A 24,715-nucleotide genomic window follows, 5' to 3' on the forward strand; every position below is an offset into this window, starting at 1 on the left:
TTGCTCAAAGATGAGAAGTGTGTTTAAATATTTGTAAATTGCCAGACCAAGAATCGCTATAGCGTTCAAGCTTTCTGTGCGATTGGAAACTGTTAGACTTTGCAATTTCCGCATGGTCACCTCCAAAACTGTTGTCTTCACTCTCCTGTTTTCTGAACCCTTTTTTTTGGCCTTTAGGGCTCTGCGCAGTTTAACACTGCTAACCAGTGCTAAAGTGCTTGGACCCTCATTTAAAAATGGTGAAATTGGCTTACACCCAATTGACACACTTAATTTACTTGTAAGTCCCTAGTAAAGTGATACCACATGTATCCATGGCCTGTAAATTTAATGCTCCTAGTGAGACTGCAGCACACATTCCGACACCTACTTAAGTAACCTGTTAAACCTGTCCCAGGCTTATCTTTGCAGCCCAGCCTGTGTGGGCAGTTTTAAAATGCCATTTCAACCTGGCAAAACCCATGCCTCAACCTTCCTTTTTAGTACATAAATGTCAAGTGGACATGTACTTTTAACTTTTACATGTCATAGTACTGAAAAACTCCTAAATGCTTTTTTCACTACTGAAGGGCTGCCTCACCCATAGGATAGCATTGGGTGCCTTATTTTATTTAATAAGCACTAACTTTCAATTGGAAGCAAATAGGAATGTTGAATTTGGTGTCTTAAGAATTATAATTTAAAACCCTCTTTAATGTGCAAGTCGGACTTTAAGCCACAATTCTCAAAATGGCACTTATAGTCAATTGACATTTTATTTCCTAACCATTTGGTACCAGCAGCCTTATCTTGGGTCACACGACTAGGTGTAGCTTGCAATTGGTCTTTGTTTATTGCTTCTAGGCAGTGAGACAGAGAGAATAGGTGTTGGCAGGATGGGCCTCCTCTGACTTTATAGGGGGGAGAAGCTGTCACCTACCAGACTTGCACATCACAAAGCCTCTACCAGAGAACATTCATAAACGGGTTTGCCACTAGTCTTTTAAGTCCCCAGACAAGCTGGGGAAAGGGCAGGGAGGCAAGAAATTCCAAGCGCCTTTTGGGAGTGAAAACCTCCAGAACCTTCTTGTACTTAAAAGCTGGAATCCGGTATAAATATTGGACCCTCAGACCCAACTCTTCAGTACACCTCTGAACCTGTGGCAAACTCAGAAGGAAGCTGTGCAGCTCTGCAAGAAGGACTACTACTCTGCTGCCTGAGTGAAAAGGACTGGACCTGCATCCTAAACCCAGGACCACCAGAGTGACTCCACTGGCTACTTGGCTGGCCTCCTGATCATAACCTCAGGGACAGAAAACGATCCAACCACCTTAAGCCCAGCTGCTGAGAGTCTTGGCCCCTAAGTGGTTCCACCCCAGTCCTGGAACCGTGGAAGTGGGCCTGAAGGTGCACTGCTAGCTTAGCTGTGGATAGAACCACAGCCGCAGGATGAACCTACGAGCAGTCTGCTGCAGAACTGCTGCTGAGCAACGCATTCCCGACGTAGGAACTCACATCGCAGCCCGCAACTCCTCAGATCTACCTTCGCAAGGGCCTCGACACAGAACTTTGTATTGCATGCCCCTCGTCGACGGCATACTCAAGGGCATCTTAAACAACAACACAGGACTTTGCCTCACAGCTTCCCGAAACTGCCGCTGCACAATGTATCCTCGACACGGCATCTTGCAATGCTCCGCAACGATGTTTAAGATACTTTTTTCAGCGAGACTACCTTGGTCCTGATGTGCGCATCTCCAGTTCTGCTGCCGGATATTTTTCTTTTTTAAAAAAACCTTTTTATTGATGACTGGATTTATGTTGTTCTGGACTCAAATAATGTATAATATTTTACTCAAATTTTCTAAATTGCTGTGGGATTATTGTTTTCACTTTATCACTGTTGGAAGTGCTGCATAAACACTTTAAGCATTGCCCCCAAATTAAGCCTGACTGCTTTGTGCCAAGCTAACAAAGGATTAAGCACAGGTTAATTTGGGGTTTGTCTTTCACCCTGACAGAAACTGTGGTTGCTGCTTGAGTAAGGTTTCACCTCCCTCAACCAGTAACCCAATTTCCTACTGAAGCGGACACCAGATGTATTTTATAATGAAGCCATACTTGAGATGCCTTTTTAAAAATTTTAAATACCAGTCATTAGCGACTTAAATTCATAAGAAGCTGCTGTTTCTCATGGGATGAATGCAAAAAGAACAATTGATGGACAGAATGCAGAACAATGTCGTGCATTCACCCCAGTACAAAGATCTGGGCCTAAATCCATTGTTTTTTTGCTCACCATGCCATTCCAATTTGACCAGGCTATATGGATTTAGGCCCAGATCTCTGTACTGGGGTGAATATATAACATTGTTCTGCATTCTGTCCATCAATTCTTCTTTTTGCATTTGTCACCCCGAGTGGGACGGGTATGCCCAGACGTGGGTCCCGTGCTCTCCATTCCACTGGAGTCAAGCCATCCTGGCTGATTAGGGCTGACAGCCTGAAACTAGTCCGAGGATGCTTGTTTCCAGTCCAGGGAGGGCCTGGCCTGGCAGTTCGAGCTGGACTGTTCCCATTGGCCGCAGGGTCAAGACTGATTTGCAAATGGTTGGGTCTAAACTGGAATGGCATGGTGAGCAAAAAAATTATCGATTAAGTCCCAGATCTCTGTGCTGGGGTGAATGTACAACATTATTCTGCATTCTGTCCATCAATTGTTCTTTTCTCATGGGATGAAGGCAGTCAAGTGGGTCGGTGTTTTTACAGGATGTAGATAAGGAAGTTGTATCAACTGGTATAAACTATGAGATTATTGAACAGTTTCTTTCGCTGAAATAAACTTATACTATGAAAGGTGTGTGCAGCTGCAGCACTGACCACAGCAGTCTTATCACTGAGTCCCAAAGGGCCAAGACTAAGCTAGGCTTACTTCTACTAGGGGCAGGCATGTTCGCAATCAGGAAAAACCCTCACTGAATTAACAAAGCATTAATTTAAAGATTACATTCCTAATGTATTGTTTGTAACGAGGCAAAAACAATTGTTAAGATTTTAAAAAAGCCGACTGTCCTGGATGAATGGGTTCTTGGTGGTAAGACATGATTTTCCTGCACTTCTCACTATCAACGTGCCAAGTGGAGGTCGGGCACTTGTAAAACAAACCGAAAGATAGTACATGATATGGTACAAGACTCACCCGAAATATGAAAGTATTTAGTAATCAATAATTGATCAAATCAGCCAAATGAAGGGAAAAGAACAATAGGGCGTAAGTAAAATATAAATACCATTTTCTTTTCGTAATCTTGTTATGAACTTCTTTGGAGGTATGACTCCAACTTTTTTCTTCTGCGTTGCTATGCTGTGGAATAGATCTGCTAAACACGTGAGAAGATTTTCTTTCTTTCTCGGTTGACTTTTGTACGCTAGAACCTTTTCTCGAAATGGACGACAAAAATAAAGTGCTTGAAGAACTGAATTGCAGTAGCATGTGTTTCCAAACTGAAAGGCAAAGGGAAAGTTGATTAAAAACAAAAATGAGGCGAGACCTTGAGCTTGATTTGTAAGTACACACAATATTATACTCTGAAAGAAAGACTTCAAAATCAAGTACTAATCTCTCAAATTGCCTGTCAAGCTATACATTAAATGTGTTAAAAGGGACCTATCAAGTAGTTAAAGGCTGAACATTATTTCTTTTTTAAAGCAAACACTGCATTTAAAATTATCACTTTTTATTTAATAAAAGGTTTTATGTGTTAAAATATTTTATTGTACTTAGAAAGAAGAAATACAGTTGCAAATCAAGAGCGATACATAAAAGTCAGACATTGGTGTAGACGGGCACTATCTGGAGTTTGGAGAAAAAGAGAAGAGGTTACAAAGTAAAAACAATCATTAACAAAAACACAAATTCTCCGAGTATTAATTATAATCTCAAGTAGTATAACAGAATATGTATCGCATGGTGAATAAAATACCTCAGCAAGGCTAAAGAAATAAGGAAGAGGAGAGAATAAAAGAGAATTAGAAGGGAAGAGGATGCAATAGGAATCTGCCACATCAAATAGAACTAAATCAAGAAGGGGACCCAAAAGGATGTTGAGCCACCAAACCTCGAGCAGACAAATCCATGTATTTGTCCAAAGAAGACCATGCATTCCAATAAATCGGAGGTGAGTCTTACCTCCTCTCTACAAGAGTCTGAGCTTCACTTAGATATTTAAGAAAAGGTTTATACAAACTTTAGAAACACGGAGTTTAATTAAATATACCGACAGCACCATAAAATACAGTTTGTGTTCTCAAACTATCTCAATAACACAAATTTAGAAAGGTGAACATTCCTGACATAGGTCAAGCAGGGAGAAATACAGGAGAAGGAAGAGAGTTGAAGAGAGGAGAAGAAGTGCAACCTTAGGAAGAGAAGCTGGAGAAACTGGCTGCAAGAGGAGAGGGGCACTACAGCTGAACAGGGTGAAGGTCTGTGCCCAGTCACACCCCGATTCAGAGATAAAGCTCATATTTAAAAAAAACAGACAAGCATCAAGTGGATAACTAAGCTGTCCAAGGAAAGAATCTAGCTGATTTATATTTGGGTAGTATACCTGTCTCAATGGTCAAGCGATATATTTAATCTACAGTTTTAACAGAGACTGGCATTAAGAACACGCCTATTTCATTACTAACGTAAATGAGAACGGCCACTTGTTTGAATCACAAATTAGACACATTCACTCTCTCTTCATAATTACTTACTCGAACAAAATGTAAATGTAGGTTAAGCAGTACAGGAACCAGTCAGTTATCCTCACAATCCTAACTTTTGAAGGCTACTCTGGATTATGGCCAAATTCAGGATTCACCATTCTTAAACATTTTCTTTTGTGAGGCTTTCAAAGCCTCATGATGATCTACCTCACTTTTTTATGCATAGCCGCTCTTGTACATTCCATGTTAACCGGTTGTTACATATGGTTATTCCTAGACTCCTCTTGTATTCCACGTTTAGCAAAGTGTCAATCCTTAAAAACAGGCTGAAATATAGTGCATTTCACTTTACTCTATCTTCATTAGTCACCCTTAATTTAACATTCTAAATTTATAGGTCTGGCTCTAGAGCAGAGCTGTCGCTAGACCTTATGTGATCCCTTGAAAAAGAGCTATAAGAAGCAGTACTGAGAGAGGGGGTTTGGCTTCGTCTATATGTTCATCATTTTTCTTACAGCAGTTGTGTTACTGCGTTTATTGAACAGTTACAGTGCAGAGTCCGTGGCTTGATGTTATTCCAACTGAACAATTACTTTGTTTCCTTAAGAGCGAATATTTGACATGCGGACACTGAATCGGTGTGGTACCTCAGCATTACATAAATGCACCAGTTTTATCAGCACAGCATTAATATTGAAATCATAGTTTAGAGTTCTTCCAATGCAATTTAAATTTGAACATTTTGAGGTGCAAAACAATGTGCTTAACATCATTGCTGTTCATCAGATTTTCTAAATCAATGTTATCAGGGCAATGTTGATCCCCAGGTCTGTCCATAAAACCCCATACTCTGCACTCCCTTGATCAAATTCGTTATATCAATCTTATTTGCATTTATTTAAACTATTGAACTTTTGTCATATTTTTCCATTCTGTGATGTGTCCTTTTTTTCCTAATAGCATGCACTCTGTGACAATTGAAACACCCCCTACCCCCACTACTCATGTATTTCAAAGGGATACAGTTATTTTTTTATGTTTTTATTTGTAGGACATTTTTCTCTCGATTTGAGTACATATCACGAGATACAGGAATGTGGTAGTAGTAGCCTCCGCATGAAATTCTAATGGAGGACGAGCCAACCTAAGGTCTGTAGGTGCAGACACAACTATAGAAACAATGGAGTCAATTGAGGCCAAAGTGGCGAGTAGACATACATGAGATCGCAGCAGCAAACCAATGTAGACTTTGTGACCAGGAGCACAAGTTACTTACCTTCGGTAATGATATATCTGTAAGAAACAGTAGTTAGTATTAGATTCCTTACCTTAGAATATCCCCAGGCGTCCGTCTGGATCTGGAAATTTTTGCGTAGCAGTACCCCTGCGCGTCGGTAGGCGTCGTATGCGGCTCCGCGTCCGTCGCCTGCGTCGTTGGCGACGGGATGACGTTGCCGGAGTACTTAGACGCCGCCCTCGCGCGCTGACGTCAGTTCTTATACACAGCTTTTCCGCGCCAGAAACACAGTGCCATGATCAAAACCAACACTGGTGCCATGAAACTAGGGCCCTGACAGGGGATGACCTTAACCCTAGATATCGGTTCGCAGAACGGGGAGGATGGGTGGGGCGGTAAGGAAATTAATACAAACTACTGTTTCTTACAGATATATCGTTACCGAAGGTAAGTAACTTGTGCTTCTGAAAGAAACAGGTTAGTATTAGATTCCTTACCTTAGAATAGATACCCCAGCAATACCAACCCCGGTGAAGGGTCTGCGAACCAATAATCACACCAGAAAGTCCTGGAGAACGGAACAGCCGAAAAAGCCATCTCTCCGGACTTGGCTGTCCAGGCAGTAGTGTCTTGCGAAAGAGTGCAGTGAGGCCCACCCAGCTGCCTGACAGATGTCCTGCAAGGGGACTCCCCGACCCAGGGCAGTAGTAGCCGCCGTGGCCCGAGTGGAATGGGCACGTAGCCCCACAGGAGGCTCCTTTTTAGCCATTGAATAACAAGCCTTGATGCACAAGACGACCCATCGGGATCCCGTCCGTTTGTGCACCACCCGTCCCTTCTTAGCGCCCACGTAACCAACAAAGAGTTGGTCATCCACCCGGAACTGGCGTGTGCGATCCAGATAGTATGAGAGCGCACGTTTTGGGTCCAGACGATGGAGCCTCTCTTCCTCTTTCGAGGGATGCGGAGGCGGAAAGAAGGTGGGCAAGGTGATGGACTGCCCGATGTGGAAGGCTGTGACTACCTTGGGCAGGAAAGAGGGTCGCGTCCGCAACACAACTTTGTCCGGATGGACAGAAAGGAAAGGAGGTTGTGAAGAAAGGGCCTGGAGTTCACTCACTCTCCTGGCAGAGGTGATGGCAACCAGGAATGCAGTCTTAAGGGTAAGAAGACGAAGAGCACAGTTATGAAGTGGCTCGAAGGGAGCGCACATCAGATAAGTCAGAACAAGGCTCAAGTCCCACTGAGGCATCACGAAAGGAACAGGGTGGAACACATGAGTGATGCCCTTCAAGAACCTATTTACAACTGGGGACTTGAACAAAGAGGGCTGATCAGGGAGCCTTAAGAAGGCGGAAATGGCAGAGAGGTAGCCCTTGATAGTGCCCAGAGCAGAGCCCTGCTGGGCAAGAGAAAAAAGAAAGAGGAGAACCTCAGAAACAGGGGCAGAAAGTGGATCCACAGCCTTGGCTGTGCACCATGCCACAAATTTGTTCCACCTGCAGACGTATACCGATTTTGTGGAGGGACGCCTGGCTGCCAGAATAACATCACAGACTTCAGGAGGCAAGTCAAATGGCCTCAACTGTCGCCGCTCAATCTCCACGCATGGAGGTGGAGGCTGGACAGGTTCGGGTGGAGGACCGTCCCCTGCTGCTGCGACAGTAGGTCCTCCTGAAGAGGCAGACGAATTGGGGGATCGACTGACATGCTGAGTAGCTCGGGATACCAGTATCTTCGTGCCCAGTCCGGAGCCACAAGGATGACTTGGGCCCGGGCGTGCCTGATCTTCTTCAGCACTCTGGGCAGAAGTGATATAGGCGGAAAGGCGTACAACAGACAGCAACTCCACTCGCGACGAAAAGCGTCTCCGAGCGAGTGCCGCCTTGGAAATTCCAACGCGCAGAACCGATGACATTGCACGTTCTCTTCTGTGGCGAATAGATCTAACTAAGGCTCTCCCCACTGCTGAAAGAGGCCTTGCTCCACGTCCGAGTTAAGACGCCATTTGTGATCCATCATGCACCGACGGCTGAGTTTGTCCACCCTGGCGTTCAGGAAACCTGCCAGTTGGTGAACCACCAGGGTCACGCCCTGATGTTCCAGCCACTGCCAGAGGTACAGAGCCTCCTGGCATAGGGTCCACGACCCCACCCCTCCCTGTTTGTTGGAGTATCACATGGCGGGGGTGTTGTCCGTGAACACCTGCACTACACTCCCCCGGACAGAGGGTGGAATGCCTTCAGTGCACGCCGGATTGCCCGCAGCTCCAGATGGTTGATGTGGAGCCGGGACTCCGCCGGAGACAAGAGGCCTCTGATCTCCGCCTCGCCCATGTGGCCCCCCCCAGCCCTAGAGGGACGCGTCCATCACAACTACGTGCTCCGGTTGGGGTAGGGAGAGGGATCTGCCACTGACCCAATCACGGTCCGTGAGCCACTACTGCAACTGTCTTGCAGTGCACTCCGAGATCAAGACATGGTCTGACAAGTTGCCCTGATGCTGGGCCCACTGAAACTTCAGGTCCCACTGCAGAGCCCGCATCCGCCACCTGGCGTGATGCACCAGAAGGATGCAGGAGGCCATCAGCCCCAGAAGCCGCAGCGTCAACCTGACCGAGACTCGGGATAACGGCTGAAAGATCGGAATCAGAGCCTGAATATCCCGAACCTGCTGTTCGGGAGGATAAACTCGAAACTGCGCCGAGTCCAGAACCGCTACGATGAAGAGGAGCTTCTGAGAGGGACACCGGTGCGACTTCGGCACATTGATGGAGAACCCCAGCAGGTGTAGGAGGTCGGCCGTAGTCTGGAGGTGGCGGACGACTGTCTGGGGCGAGCCCGCCTTCAACAACTAGTCGTCGAGGTAGGGGAAGACTGAAACCCCTAACCTGCGCAGATGAGCTGCGACCACCGCCATCACTTTTGTGAACACCCGTGGGGCGCTAGTAAGGCCAAAGGGGAGCACGGTAAACTGAAAGTGCTCGTGGCCTACCGTGAACCGCAGGTAGCGCCGGTAGGCCGGCAGGACAGGAATATGGAAATAGGGGTCCTGCAAGTCCAATGCTACCATCCAGTCTCCCGGGTCGAGGGCAGCTAAGACCTGAGCCAAAGTCAGCATCTTGAACTTCTCCTTCCGGAAGAAGCCGTTGACGTTCCGAGATAGGGCGTAGGCCCCCTTTGCCATTCTTGGGAACCAGAAAGTAGTGGGAGTAACAACCACACCCTACTTCTGGCCCAGGAACGCGCTTGATGGCCCCCTTGGCCAAGAGGGCCGTAACTTCCTCTTGCATAAGTTGCAAGTGATCCCCTGACACGCAGTGGTACTGCGGTGGCATGGCTGGAGGGGACGCCTCGAAGGGGAGGAAGTAGCTCCTTCGGACGATTTACAGCACCCACCTGTCCGATGTGTGAAGCGCCAGTGGAGGAGGTGATGGGAAACCCTGCTCCCCACTGGCGTCAAAAGGGCCTGAAAGCTCGGACTAGGAAGGCTTTGAGGCGGATGCTGCGGGGTAGATGTGGACTGGCCGCACCGTTGTCCCCTGTTACCGCCGCGACGGTAATCACGCCCGCCGCCGCGCTGAATGGTAGTCTGCGGCCCGTGGCTGGCAGGACGTGTGGGGGCGCCCCTTCCGTGGCCACGAAAGGAAAGCTGGGCAGAAGATTGATGGCGCGGGGCCCACAGGCCCAAGGACTTGGCCGTAGCTCTGGAGTCGTTAAAGCGTTCTAGCGTACTATCTACCTTGCCACCGAAGAGGTGGCTGCCATTGAACGGCATGTCCATAAGGGTGTTCTGGACATCGGCCGAGAAGTTGGCGGACCTCAGCCAGGTGTGGCGATGAACCGCCACAGATGTGGAAATCGCTCTCCCCAGCGAGTCCAAGGTATCCAGCCCACATCGTATGAAATACCGCGCTGCGTCTCGTCCCTCCGCGAGGGCTTGAGCGAGCTTCACCCGCGCTCCCTCCGAGCACTCAGGCAGCACGGCTGCAACCGTATCCCACAGGGAGTGGGTGTAACAGCCCAAGAGGCACGCGGTGTTGACTGACCACAACCCCAAACTAAGGGAGAACATCTTCTTGCCGAATTGCTCATACCTCTTGGATTCCCGATCGGAGGTGCAGTCGGGAATGCGGATTGGGAAGTAGAGGCCTGGATAACCAGGCTCTCGGGGGTGGGGTGGGAAGACCGGAAACTAGGGTCACCCAGAGCAGGGCGGTGGCGCCTAGCAACGTTCCTATCTACAGGGGGACCTGTAGTGGGCCTGGACCAAGTGCCCAACAGGACGTCCGTGAGAGCCTCATTAAACGGCAGTAGAGGCTCTGGGGAGCTTACCGGCGGTTTAAGGACCTCTGTGAGGATGTTAGACCTCACCGCTGCGACGGGGAGCTCAAGAGCCAAGGCCTTGCCCGCCCTCGTCAGCACCACACTATAAGTAGCCCACTCCTCCGTAGCCACGGTAGGAGGGGAGACAAAACCAGTATCTGGGGAGGTATCCAGGCCACTGGCTTCCCCTAGTTCCTGTGTCCAGTCCTGAAACAATTGGCACTCACGTGCCAGAGGGTCCTCAGACCCCTCCCAGTCTCCCTCGTCGTCCATCACCTGGAACTCAAGGGGAAAGGATGGACCCAGATCCTCGAAGAATTCCTCTTCGGCCGACGCCGGATCCGGACCGAGGGGTAGACCAGGGACGGCGTCGTGCGGGGACGGCGCTGGGGGTGACACCCTAGGGGTCGTAAGGTCGACCAGTGGCGACCCGGATCCGGAATCGGATCCAGTGGGGCCGTAGCATCCGACGGCGCCGGGGCCGAAGCACCCGGCCTGCTTGGGTTCCCAGTCGGGACCGCGGGGCCCGAATGCGCCCCGGAACCCGACGGAGGAGTAAGCGACCTCATGGCCATGAGGAAGGCATCGATCTCCTCCAGCGTCGCGTTCTGCCCAGGGACCGGCGGGTATAGATTAGGCCACGGCACCTGAGCCAAATGGGCAGTGTTACCCGAACCCCCGGCCACATCGCACGAGTGGGTGGGGGTGGGGGGGGGGGGAGGCCTCCGAGTGGTGTTGACTCGCCGAGCTGCGATGACTCCGGCCCCGCGACTAGTCCCTCGACCTCCTTCCGGACCGGGACCTCTAACGGCACGGGGCCGACTGCCGGAGCTCGAGGCGCTTACAAGACCGCTCCCGCCTAGCCTTCGATGTCAAGGCCCGGCAGTCGGGGCACGACTTGTCATCATGGTTGGGCCCGAGGCAATGCAGGCACCGGTGATGGGGGTCCGTAACCGACATCAGTCGGCTGCAGTTGGCACAGGGCTTGAACCTGGGCATCCCTATCGGCATCGATGGAGTCGTTCGACTCGAAACGGATCCAAAAAGGATCGAAAAAGCTTAGTCAAAAAGTGACTAAAGGGTACGACTTTCTCCGGACCTGCGCTTGCTGGCGCGGAAAAAAGAAGAAATGACGTCAGCGGGCGAGGGCGGCATCTAAGTACTCCGGCAACATCATCCCGGTGCCAACGACGACGGACGCGGAGCCCCAGACAACGCCTACCATCGCGCAGGGGTACTGCTACGCAAACATTTTCGGATCCAGACGGACGCCTGGGGATATTCTAAGGTAAGGAATCTAATACTAACCGGTTTCTTTCAGATGTAGACTGTTAGAATCTTACAGCACGCACCCTTTCCTTGCAAAACGACAAACAAGGAAATCCCCATTGCAGAAAAATGCCTAACAAAGGAATATGTGAATATAAACCTGCTAAAAAATAGTTCCTAGGCAAACGGCTGGATTAAGTGTCTCAAATATAGCAGAATGATTAATGTACAGAGTAATAATCCTGCTGGACGTTTAAGCAGCTACATCTTGTCTACAATGTAGCTGTCTTTAGTAGTTTTCTGCCAAAACGGAAAAGCAATCAAATTCAGCAAGAGTTCAACAAATTATGAATCTATAGTTCTAAATGTAGGTATTATGAAAAACCCTTTTTATTACTAATTCATTGGCAAATACCTTCCTCCGTCTAGCCTTTTCACCTTCGCTTGGGTGAAGTGAGCATCAACCTGATCACCATATGCGCTACCCCAAAAGAGCTGACTGCATTCAACTGCTTGTTTCATTTACCAACAGTAAACATTTCAAAATGAACCTCTTTCAGCCCATATTTAGGATATTTTGTGGTATGTTCATTACAAATTCTGTGAAGCACAAAAGGCAAGCCAATATTTAAGCAAAAACTTTAACTATATTAATTTGACATTAAAAATGCAGTGCTGCCCAATCTAGCAAACATTCCACATTATCCATGGTACCATTGTAGCAAAATTCACTACCTTTGTTACTTATTTATCATCATCATCCTGGCGAATTAGATTGGAGTGAAATGTTTTCTGAATAGCCAAGTCATTTTAATAATAAAAGTCAACCTTAGTTACAATGGATTAAAAATCACCCAGCCTCCAACATACCACAAAGCGGTGAGTGCTGGCCTATTCTGAGATATGTGTTGTATTCTATATTCCCATGATTCTTTAAATGCTCTGATTGTATTAATGTTTAGGTTTAAACCTGCTTTTGTAATCTGTTGCTATGGCACATGGGGTTCCATGTTCCAAGCAACAGAAGCCTTGATGATTTCAACTTGGGCAGACACGTACTGTGCTGTCTTAAAATAAACTTCTATTTCTTTTATATATTAATTGCTTGGACTGGATTACTACAATACCATGGACAGGTATGAACGTTATGCTCAGCTTTTAGACTGCCAGGACCAAAAGATGCAATTAGTGAAACAATCTGCCTTTCTGAAACTACCCTGTGGCTTTATAGTCAACTAGCAGCCTGTCCCGACGTTGTCCGGGTATGAAATAGAATGTGTGTAATGTGTGTATTTGGCAAGGGCAATTTATTTTAAAATCTCGCGGTAGACAACATTTTTTGTTACATTAGAATAGGGACGGAGAAGGGCCAGCCGCAGCCCTGGTTGATGTTAGCAGGCGCGTGTAATTGGTGTAGTGATCCGCCGCCTGAGCCCGGCTACAGCCCTAGTTGATGTTAGCAGGCGCGTGTAATGTCGTTGAATGATATCAGCCGCGGGTAAATCCGTTTAATGAGAGAGTTCAGTGACGGCGAGTAGGAGAGGCTGCAGTAATTGTCCCCGCAGACACGCTCATTTGCGTGTTCCCCCGCTTGAGGCCCAGATGCAGGCCGGTTTGATGTTAGCAGGCGTGTGCTCCCCCGCTTGAGGCCCAGCTGCAGCCCTGGTTGATGTTATCAGGCTCGTGTAATCAGTGTACTGATCCGCCGCCTGAGCCCGGCTAGAGCCCTGGTTGATGGTAGCAGGCGTGTCTAATTTCGTTGAATGAGAGAGTTCAGTAACAGCGCGCAGGAGAGGCTGCAGTAATGTTACTTACCAGGCCTCCAGCTGAACGCGTTTGTCATGCCCCCAGCACACGGCCACAGCAGATGATCTTCTGATTAATGTACGACCCACATGGCATGAAAGGCGGAACGTAGCACACGCCCCCAGCGTTTCTCAGGCCCCCAGCGTGCCCCTTGATGCGGCGTAATTGCGTTCACATGGCATGAAGGCCGGACACACGCCCCCAGCGTTTCTCATGCCACCAGCGTGTCACACCCCCAGCGTGCCCCTTGATGCTGCGCAGCAACGTAATTGGCGCTTGTATGTACGACTCATATGGCATGAAGGGCGGACACACGCCCCCAGCGTTTGTCACGCCCCCAGCGTTTGTCACGCCCCCAGCACATGCCCACAGCCCACGATGTGATGGCCTTACCACACGCCCCCAGCGTTAGTCACACCCCCAGCCCACGCCCACAGCACAACGCAGGCACGCCCACAAGGGATTACTTTGCTGGCATGGTTCTTTTACCTTTTAAATGTATATGGTGTCCTACGGTACAATTGTATGTCTTGCACTGTATGATTGTGATGAACACCACTGTTTCTTGAAAAGGTAATAAAACAATTTTTAAAAAAATGTATATGGTGGCCGTCTGCATAGCCTATGTCCTTCTGCTGCAACTGCCCTTTCCAACGCTGTATTGGGTGTTGTGATTGGTGCTGTGGTTACTGAGATTACTCGCCTCAAAGGTTTGGGCTCTCTCTTTATAATATTAGTAAGGATGTATAAAGAACAGCCTGATAATACCAAAGTACATATGTTCTTGCAGATCCATCCATCCACAGCTGGTTACATGGTTTCTCAGAATACCATCTTTCTCTTTGAAGCTAAATCACCTTGGTTCACTAAGAATTATATGTTTCTGATTATGCATAACATGTTTTAAGTTAATTGGCTCAGCAGCCCATCAACTATTAATTAATCCTAAAAAACGTTCTGGAACTACATATCCCATGAGACCCTAACATGAAGAACAGTCTACCAATAACAGCTCACCCTCTCCACTGGCTGCTGACAATGGTCATATCACCCCAAAAGCAGCTCTTTTTTGCTGCTCAACAGCCAAATAAGCATTTTTTCTTCATGGGTGTTTTATAGTGAGTTGTATGATTGATTATTGGTGCTTTATTCGTCAAAGTTTTATGGCTAATGGTTTGCCCTACAGCGTGCCATCATTTAATACATTTAGCCATTTTCCCATCCGCGTAGTTTGCTGGTTTTCGACTAGCGCAATGTCAAAGTGTTTAAGGAATAGTTCTGACGGTGGCACTGAAAGTACTGCATTCTTCATGGGGGAATCCTTACTGGGTTTGGGGTCCTCTCGCTAGCTTGGGCCACATGGTGACACATACAAGCCACTGGAGGACGTGAGCTGGCAAATATAGAGCAGCGTGCCTCACTGGTAGACCACGCCCCCTCTCCACAGAGTCATAGACCACCAGCAGGAAGAAGATTCAAACTGTTCACTGAGTGCTGTGAACGGTTTCTCACAAGTGGTGCAACATTATTTTTTAGGAAGTCTATTAGATACTCACCTAAACATGTTTGGCTTGGTGCATCTAATGGAATGATTAGGGTGTAGAGACATCCTCAAGTGGGCAGGGTTCAGTCAATCAGCTTGAGGGCTAACATACCTTCATACTGACCAGTATTTGGTACTAGCATACATGCATATACATTACACATGGACAATATGGCAGGTGCTAGAGGGGAGGCTAAGACTGAGGACATGCTTGGTGACTAGATGATCCTACCTCTTGATGAGGAGTTTTTCAATGCAACAAACACATCTCTTGAAAGTGCAGATCCTAATGCTCTGGAGCTCTTGAGCAGACAAATTGTAATTATTAGAGCAAAATGCTAAATGAACGCCTGCAGAGGTAAGGCTGGGCACTCGCACAACCGCCTGAACCTCATAGGCTTTGGAAAGCAGGGAAAAGCCAAGGCCAAATGGCCATCAAGATCGCCTGCCTCTGAAGCCTTTAAAAGATTGAGGCAGGCTTTCTTAAAGAGGGATAGGTCCTCCTTAAATGACACCAGGGAAGAGTTTGAACCTGGGCATACCCCCAGAGAGGAGGATCCAGCTCCAGTAGCAGACCTTGATAAAGCAGCAGATTCTGAAAATCATGACCTGAATGATGATTTGGGTGAAGAGCCACACATTCATAGAGCATGAACATAAGAAGTTGGTCCCAAGCGACCGAGGTTAGAGAGGAACCCCTAAAGAGATGACTCAGGGGGGCAGAGAACCTCAACGAGAACTATTACAGGCCTTCAGCTGAGGGTATCCTAGTGAAAATGGTGGCCCAGTATGTCAGTAGCAGAATTAGAATCCAGTTAGTTTTGGTAAGTGGGAGATTGTGTTCAAACGCTCTTCATTCAGGTGTCCCTCATAACACTCTCCTGATGCTCTGTTCAGAGCATTAGCCCATTTGTTGTTTAACCCCAGTATTTGTTCTCCCATCAGTATGATTTGATAATGAATGGTCCGGAACCACAACTTCTGCGATTCCTCTGTTAGAAGGCAAGATCTTGTTTCTCCTTGCTTATTATTATAGAACATGGATGTTGTATTGTCAGTATGTATGAATGTAAATCCTTTTGATTCTGTATTGTCAGTATGTATGAATGTAAATCCTTTGATTATGGGTAGAAAGGTAGTAAGAACCCTGTATTATGGCTCTCAGTTCCAACATGTTTCTATGGAAATGTCTATCCTGTGTTGTCTATCTGCCATTAGTACTAAATCCTGTAGAAGTGACCTCGTACCCAACATTCAATGGAGGGGTCTGTTGTGATTACAAATTGAGATTGGTTTGTAAAAAATTCAAACCTATAGCTGTTTTCTTTTCTGTGTCCACCATGGAAAGTCTGCTTTCATCCTTGGAGTCACTCTCGCGAGGTCGTCAAATGAGACTTTGCTTACAGCCACACTGACTTTCGAGTTCCTCTTGGAATGGTCTCATATGATGGCAGATGGGATGCAGGATGACATCATCCCAAGCATAAATTTGAAGAGGCGAGTTAAATAAGACTGCTGTGTGTAGTTGGACAGCTGAATCTCATAGCTGCAAAACTTCCTTTTGAAAAAAGGCTTTATTTGCAACTGTATCCAGAAAAGCTCTCAAGAACTGCATCTTCTTCAGATGTTTTAGAGATGATTTTTCATAGCAGAGGGATAGGCTTAACCTTTAGAAGAGCAGTAGATAAGCTCTAGTATAACATTTGGCATGCAGATAATTTGCCTTTATCAGCCAGTTGTCTTGGTAGGAAACAACGTGCTGGCCCCTATCTCCTGACAAGAGCAGCCACTGAAGCCATGCACATTGAAAATAATCTTAGGGGAGATTTCAGTCCAGATGGGAGCACATTGAAGTGACAATTGTGACTGACTACCTCGAAACACAAATATTTTTAATGGCTGGTGAACATGGGGGACATGAAATAAAGCATCCTATAAAGAGGTTATGAAATCTCCTTTTTTTAAAAGATGGCAGATTGCAGGCAGATAGATACCAGGAGAAATTTATTTTACGTGAAAAACGTATTTAGCTGTTGTAAGTCTAAAGCCAGCCTCTACTCACAAAATGTCTTCATGACCAGGAAAATATAATTCACTGGGATCTGGGAAACAATTCCATAGCCCTTTATTCATGGAGATGACTTCAGTTTGTAGCAGAGGAAGGTGTCAATGAGGTCTTTTTTGTGGTGTAATAGGTGGATTTTCTGGACAAACACAAACATATGGCTATATTTGACTAAATCCAAGACACAATGGTCTGTTGTGATAGTGGTCCATTCTCCGTAGCAAGGAAAGATCTTCCCTCCCTAGCGTCTGTGTCAACAGTGGGATGAATGTTGTGGTAGGAGCCTCAAAACTGTAATTGCCATCTAGAGTAATCTTGTGTTCTTGATTGATTGCCAGCCTTCTGGCACAGTGTTTCCCTTTTGGCTGGCGGATTGGGGGTGCAGGGCACAATTGCTGGGAATACTTTTGGCAGTAATAGTCATTACCCAGCTGGAACTGTAGAGATCTGTAGGACTGATCTTCCCCACTGTAGAAAGATTGGCCTTTTCCTCGGATGCCACAAAATGGCTGCAGCAAAACTCCAAGCAACTTTGCAGCGTCCGTATTCATTTTAATTGATTGAAGGGCCTCGTCTACATGCCTGACGAACAATGATTCTCTGTCGAAGGGTATATCAAGACTCCTATTCTGCATTTCCAGTTTAAATGAAAAGGAACAAAGCCAGCTTTGTTCTTAGTCCAGATGTGATTGATCATGGATATTGCTTTCTTCGCTTTGTGTGTAGGCTCTTTGAAGTGATAGAAATCAATCCTTTTCTCTGGTTGGAACAGGCAAGTCATACTGTCAAACCTTTGCGTAGCTCTCTATTATGGAGTAAAAAACCTTTGAAGTCACCTAGTGGGAAGCCAGTTGAGATTAAAATATTATAACAAATATATATATTTTTAAATAAATTATTTTTAATAATTAGTATTGATTTTTTAATAAATGTATATTTTAAGTTTTATATTTACAAACCTTATGTCGTCATAGCCTTGGGGAAATAATAGTTTTTTGTTGGTTACTATTGCTGTCCCTTGGTTTATAGGGGTTACTGATTACATCGGAAGCGGTCGCTCCCCACGACCCCTGGTCTCTCCTGGGTCTCGTGATACTGCTACTTGCTCTGCTGCATTGCTTCTGCTGGGTATCGTTACACTGCTGCTTGCTCGGCTGCATTAATTTCGATCTGGTGCCTGCGCTGCTCGCATACTCGCTCTGATCAGCTGAATTTAAATCGTGCGCTGCTCGCCTTGCTCCGAGTCATTTAAATAGCACTGCCTGTGTAAGAAACTGCATCATTGTGATAATAGCCCGCTTTACCTTCCAAGTGCGTAGCCTGATTGTGCCAGTGCCCCTGCCCACAGCGTTACCCTGTGTGTGCCCCAACCTGTAGTAGTTTCGCTTTTGCAGCCATTTTGTTGTTGTTGTGACTCCGAGCCCGCCCCCTCCACCTCGCTCCCGCCTCCCAGCTGATCCTCCCTCGCCCCTCCCCTTCCTCTATCCTCATATGACAGATGTTCCCGCGCGCAGCGGTCGCGCCCCATGCGCGCCGAAGGTGCGCCAAAGGTAAGCCCGTCTACGCCCGTCCGCGCCTGGACCGCGCCCAGCGCCAGACCCCCTGGCCCACGCATTTCCCACTCCGCCCGCATTACCTATGACGCCGCAACCCTCTCAGCCCTTAACCCCGGCCGACTCCCTAACTGCTACCAAGCCGCACCAGGTCACACCCATGGACCCCTCGCCTGCCACTCCTGCAAATTCGCCTGCACCAGGACCCACACCAAACCCACTAACTCCAAAAACAGCCCCGACTCTAACCACCTGAAGTGCATCCTACTGAACACCCGCTCAGTCCACAGACACGCCACTGAACTCTGGGACCTACTCAACACTGCATCACCGGACGTCGCCTTCCTAACAGAAACCTGGATGAACACCTCATCAGCGCCCGACATCGCCATAGCCATCCCGGACACTTACAAAATCATCCGTAAAGACCGCACCAAACAAACAGGAGGAGGCATCGCCATCGTCCATAAGAACACCATCCAAATCACGACCAGCTCCGATGATAACCTCGCTACCGCCGAACACCTTCACTTCCAGATCCACACCGACCCCAGGACCACACTCAGAGGTACCCTCATCTACAGACCACCAGGTACCCGCACACAATTCAACGAAGATATCACTGACTTCGTCAGCCCACATGCCCTCACCTCCGAGAACTACATCCTACTGGGAGACCTCAACTTCCACCTGGAAAAAAACAACGACAGCAACACCACCACCCTTCTGGACAACCTGGCCAATCTCGGGCTCAAACAACTTGTCGACACCCCCACCCACCTTGCCGGACACACACTCGACCCTATCTTCACCTCCAGCAAATACATCTCCTTCAATCACACCACAGCTCTCCATTGGACGGACCACAGCTGCTTCACTTCAGCTACAAAAAGACCTCGACCCACAACCCCCCACAACCCATTCCTCGAAGAAACTGGAATACAATCACCACCGACCAACTTTCCACATCGCTTAACAAAAACCCTCCTGCCATACCTTCGGACCCAAACAAAGCTGCCTCCAACCTCACACAATGGATCACCCTCAGCGCTGACGAACTAGCACCCTTGAAAATCCACCAGAACAAACAAAATAGCAAAAAAGCCCCTTGGTTCAACGATGACCTCAAGAAATCCAAGAAGTTGTGTCGCACCCTCGAGAAAACCTGGAAAAAAAACCCAACCACTGACAACCTGACCACCCTCAAGGACGCCACCAATTGATCCGATCCACTAAGAAATCGGCATTCAAGGATCGACTCGACAACAACGCCCACAACAGCAAAGAACTATTCAACATCGTCAAAGAATTTACCAACCCCACCGCCGGCACCAACGACATCACTCTCTCCCAAGACCTCTGCGACTCTTTATCCTCTTTCTTCCACAACAAAATCGCCGACATACATAACAGCTTTGAAAACCAGCCCGAAGAACAATCCACTCCACCCACTCCCGGACCTAAACAACACCCTCACAACCTCTGCGCCTGGAACCCAATCACCACTGAAGACACCATCCGCCTGATGAACTCCATCCACTCAGGATCGCCTACCGACCCATGTCCCCACCACATTTTCAACAAAGCAGACTCCATCATCGCACCCCATCTCCGCGATATCATCAACTGTTCCTTCAACTCCGCTACCTTCACAGAAAGCTGGAAACATGCGAACTCAGCGCCCTTCTGAAGAAACCCACAGCAGACCCCACCGAACTTAAGAACTACCGCCCCATCTCGCTCCTCCCATTCCCTGCCAAAGTCATTGAGAAAGCCGTCAACAGTCAGCTCGCCGCCTTCCTTGAATCCAACAATTCCCTCGACCCCTCACAGTCCGGCTTCCGAGCCAAACACAGCACTGAAACCGCCCTCATCGCAGCTACTGACGACATCCGAACGCTACTGGACAACGGAGAAACAGCTGCCCTGATCCTACTTGACCTGTCCGCCGCCTTCGACACAGTTGGTCATAGCACCCTCATACAACGCCTCAGCAACGTCGGAATACAAGGAAAAGCTTTGGACTGGATCATCTCGTTCCTCACCGGAAGAACCCAGAGAGTCCGCCTCCCACCATTCAAATCAGACGCCACCGAAGTCATCTGCGGCGTACCACAAGGATCTTCACTCAGTCCCACCCTCTTCAACGTTTACATGAGCCCCCTCGCATCAATCGCACGACAACACAACCTCAATATCATCTCCTATGCAGACGACACCCAGCTGATCCTCTCCCTCACCAAAGACCCAAACACCGCCAAAACCAATCTACGCGGAGGAATGAAAGAAGTAGCCGAATGGATGAAGAACAGCCGCCTAAAACTAAACTCGGACAAAACGGAAGTCCTCATCCTAGGATCATCCACCTCTGCCTGGGACGACTCATGGTGGCCACCGGCACTGGGTACAGCACCCATACCCACAGATCACGCACGTAACCTGGGCTTCATCCTGGACTCCTCCCTCTCGATGACCAGACAAGTCAACGCCGTCTCATCCTCATGCTTCAACATCCTTCGCATGCTCAAAAAAATCTTCCGTTGGATCCCCACCGAAACAAAAAAGACAGTCACCCACGCACTGGTCACTAGCCGACTGGATTATGGAAATACCCTCTACGCCGGAACCACAGCCAAATTACAGAAAAAACTCCAACGCATCCAAAACGCCTCAGCCAGACTCATACTGGACATCCCCCGTCAAGCCCACATTTCCGGTCACCTGAAAGACCTCCACTGGCTCCCCGTCAACAAGAGAATAACGTTCCGTCTCCTCACCCACAAAGCCCTCTACCACATAGGACCCGAATGCCTCAACACACAAATGTCCTTCTACACACCCACTCGCCAACTTCGATCATCCAATCAAGCCCTCGCCGCAATTCCTCGCATCCATAGATCCACCATGGGAGGAAGGTCCTTTTCCTACTTAGCAGCCAAGACCTGGAATTCTCTCCCCACTCACCTCCGCCTTACACAGAACCACCTCTCCTTCAGAAAGCAGCTTGTGGTTCCCAAAATCCGGACCCTGTGGTTTTCCCGATATCGAGGTCCAATACCCGTGTCACGAAACCTCAACGTACCGAGACGATTTTGGTGTCTACGAACCGATAATGATTAGGACATCATTCCTATGTATTTGCGTTACAATCGAGGGTTGCCAACACCCCTAAATCACAGTTTCCGTCCCATCCCTTAAACTCCATTTTGTGAACGGCATCCATCTTGCCCTCATGATAAGTCAATTAAAGGTCGAGCGTGATCCAAATAGACACGTCCACCTTTCGTGACTTTCCCCTGACCTGTCCCAACTGACTCCACTGTCTTCGGCCAAACCTGTTTAGGCAGCTCCTCGCCCAGTGGCCGAATACGATAGCATCTACGCATAACATTCCACGAACCATTCACTACATACAGCCCATGTTTCCTTCAAACACGCACCTGTCCCCGTATCTTGTTTATGGCCCTTTTATGGCTGGGTTGTACCTTCCTTTTATTGGTGGTTCATCTATATCTGATGGGAGTTCCCGATCCAACTGGGTAATCTATCAGCAAACTGGACATCTAAAATATGGGCTTGCTTACATGACTTCGCTCTTTGTATTGTTGTAGAAATATGTGTGTTGCCATACCATAAACTCAAGAATTCTTGCTTGAAGCCATATATTTGATATATAAGGAGACGGCTGGTTCTGTAAAAACGAACAGTCTCCCAAGAACCTACTCTCTGTGTGGTGTACTTCTGGGACACGTGTTACTTGGTAGCTACCAATAAAACTTGATCTTTGACTGCGACTAGAAGACTACGTGTTTCTGTGGTCCGGAACAAGGGAACTCAGAGGTCTTCGGGTGTTATCCCCTGACACCAGCGGGTTCCTAAAAACCCGTTACCTCAGTTGGCGCCCAACTCGGGGCGATATCAAGCGGTGACGGTCCAAGCCAGATGTTCGTGAGGAGCTTCGTGTGAAAATTCCGGAGGACGGCCAGCCACTTCAGCGACCCCTGTATGTCGACGTGGTTCCGAAGGTCTTTGCTGCGAGGTTCCCCGCGTCCCGACGGCTACGAAGGACTGCTGCCCTGACTATCGCCTTGTTTTGGACCCAGTGATCCTTGGTAGAGCGAAACGATAGACGAGTCTTCTAGCGACGTCATCGATCTTCAAATACTTCAGTTAAGTATAAGTGGAGCGTCTCCTAGTCCTTAGTTTGTTCTTAGTTTTTGGTATCCTTGAGATACGACTTGATTTGGAACTTGCAAGCCCCAAAGCCGAAGGACTCGTGTATTCACGAGAAATATCGTAACAGATAATCCTTTGAAGTTTGAAGCTAGACCAGTGAGCGAAGATGCCTGGTTTTAGCAAACTTGGAAACTTGTTTTGTCTTGGTTGTAGTAAGGACTCCCAGTTGGAAGATTCTTGTCCGGTTCCTCCAATTGGAACTCCAATGTATGAACTCTATGTGAAGCACGGCGTAGGTCCTATCACATATAACGAGGTATGGATAAAATACACCCGCAAGGATGGTGTTTTAAAATGGCCCCAATATGGTAGTTTCGACCAAGAAATATTAGATAACTTAGAGGTCAAATTGTTCAAGAAGAAAGCCCGGCCGGCAATGTTTGACTCTTTCCGCTTATGGCGCAAGGAAGCCAAACAGAAAGAAATAAGACTAGCAAAAAAGAATAAAAGAGGTATGTCAATGGTGCAAGCTGCCGTTGCATACAGAGATAACGAGGAAGAGCAGGAGAGCGAACAGATGCTTAGGAGCAAGAAACTAGCGATAGATAAATGTTACCCAATGCTGCCAAATAGAGGAAAAGGTCAACAGGAAGGATCCGAGAAAGATCCATTGATATCCCACCTATTAAATTCTCCGCCACCCTATGCACAAAATGCCACAGCACCTCCGCAACCTTTCGTTGCACCTTTGGTAGCTGTAATACAGGCTCCTTTACCGCACTCACCAGCTACTCTTCAGCTGGCTCCTGTTTCTTTGGCACAGCCTCCTCAAGGCTCACCGATCACATCTATTTCTCCTACCGTTCCTTCTAAAATTTCGCCTAGCGCACCTTCTAGTCTCTCTGATACTCGTTCTACGAACATTTCTGTTTCTGCTTTGCGTGACTGTTCTACTACCAGCTATTCCTCCACTTTCACCTTTCGTCTGGCATAAAATGGCCAGCATTGTTACTAACTTTCCTTCACCACTTTTTCGGTCGCCTAAAACGACCCCTAACACGGAACGAAGACAATTACGAAGCCAAATGCCTGATTATCAGGAAAGGGAAACATTGAATAAGTTAGCACGAAATTGGGCTATGGATACAGCGAGATGTAGAGTCTGTCATGAGCGTTTTCCGTCAATGGGATGAACCAACGCAAAGATACGTCTTTGAGCAGATGTGTGTTTTCCTGTGTGAGGATTTGGAAGATAATGGTCAGAAAAGCAACCTGCAGGAGTTGTGTAGGTTACGATTTAAATTTGGGGAGGGTATGATAGTTGGTCCCGACGTTGAAAGAGCAGTAGAGATATTATTATCACATCGAAGTACAGGTGGTAATTCTGGGTCATCCTCTGACAGTGGTACGTATAGTAGGAAAAGAGCGAGACAGTACCCTATGAGAGAGGTTCCTCCGGTTTGGAGGGAAGGTGATGCAAACGCAGTTCCACCGGTTCTGCCTCATTTCCAGCGTGTATGGGTACATGTCCCCTGGAAAAGACCCGAAGTTCTAGCACTCAAGCAGACACTACCCGATCCCCGTAAAAACCCGACTGGGTATTATAAGGAGTTGTCCCAAACTGCAAGCTCATGTATAATGAATTTAGCGGATATAGACATGTTGTTTGGGAACATTGTTCCACATCCTTTATGGAGTATGATACGTCATACGGATCATGACCAAGAATTAGGTGACTCATGGGCAAACATTGCGACTACAGATGCTAGACAAATCGGTGGTTTCAAGCCTGAGCCGTTAATAGCTGAACTTCCTGGTAGAATTATCGCATACATGAAGACAATTATGCCTGAAGTACGTGTAAACTGGGACAAGCTATCCGCGTGCAAGCAGAAGAAAGAAGAGAATGTGTCTGACTTCTTCACGAGATTTGAGGAAACCTTCACTGACCATAGTGGTCAGGATATGGCTACCGAGGGTGGCCAAAGACTGTTTGTAGACAAGTTTGTACACAATTTGCTTCCTGAATTGTGTGCTAAACTAAAAAG

At 47.7% G+C, this 24,715-nt stretch overlaps 1 protein-coding gene across 1 annotated transcript in view; it reads right to left on the reverse strand.

The window, feature by feature from the left end:
• The window catches only part of USP12 (ubiquitin specific peptidase 12), a 401,704-nt gene that overhangs the window by 205,926 nt on the left and 171,063 nt on the right, over positions 1–24,715 (reverse strand). Inside the window, exon 3 of the mRNA XM_078657114.1 lies at positions 3,271–3,484. Within this exon, the coding sequence (XP_078513240.1) occupies positions 3,271–3,484 (214 nt within the window). The remainder of the gene's footprint in view (positions 1–3,270; positions 3,485–24,715) is intronic.

Source organism: Lissotriton helveticus, chromosome 8 (genome assembly GCF_964261635.1).
Source record: "Lissotriton helveticus chromosome 8, aLisHel1.1, whole genome shotgun sequence".
Lineage (NCBI taxonomy): Eukaryota > Metazoa > Chordata > Amphibia > Caudata > Salamandridae > Lissotriton > Lissotriton helveticus.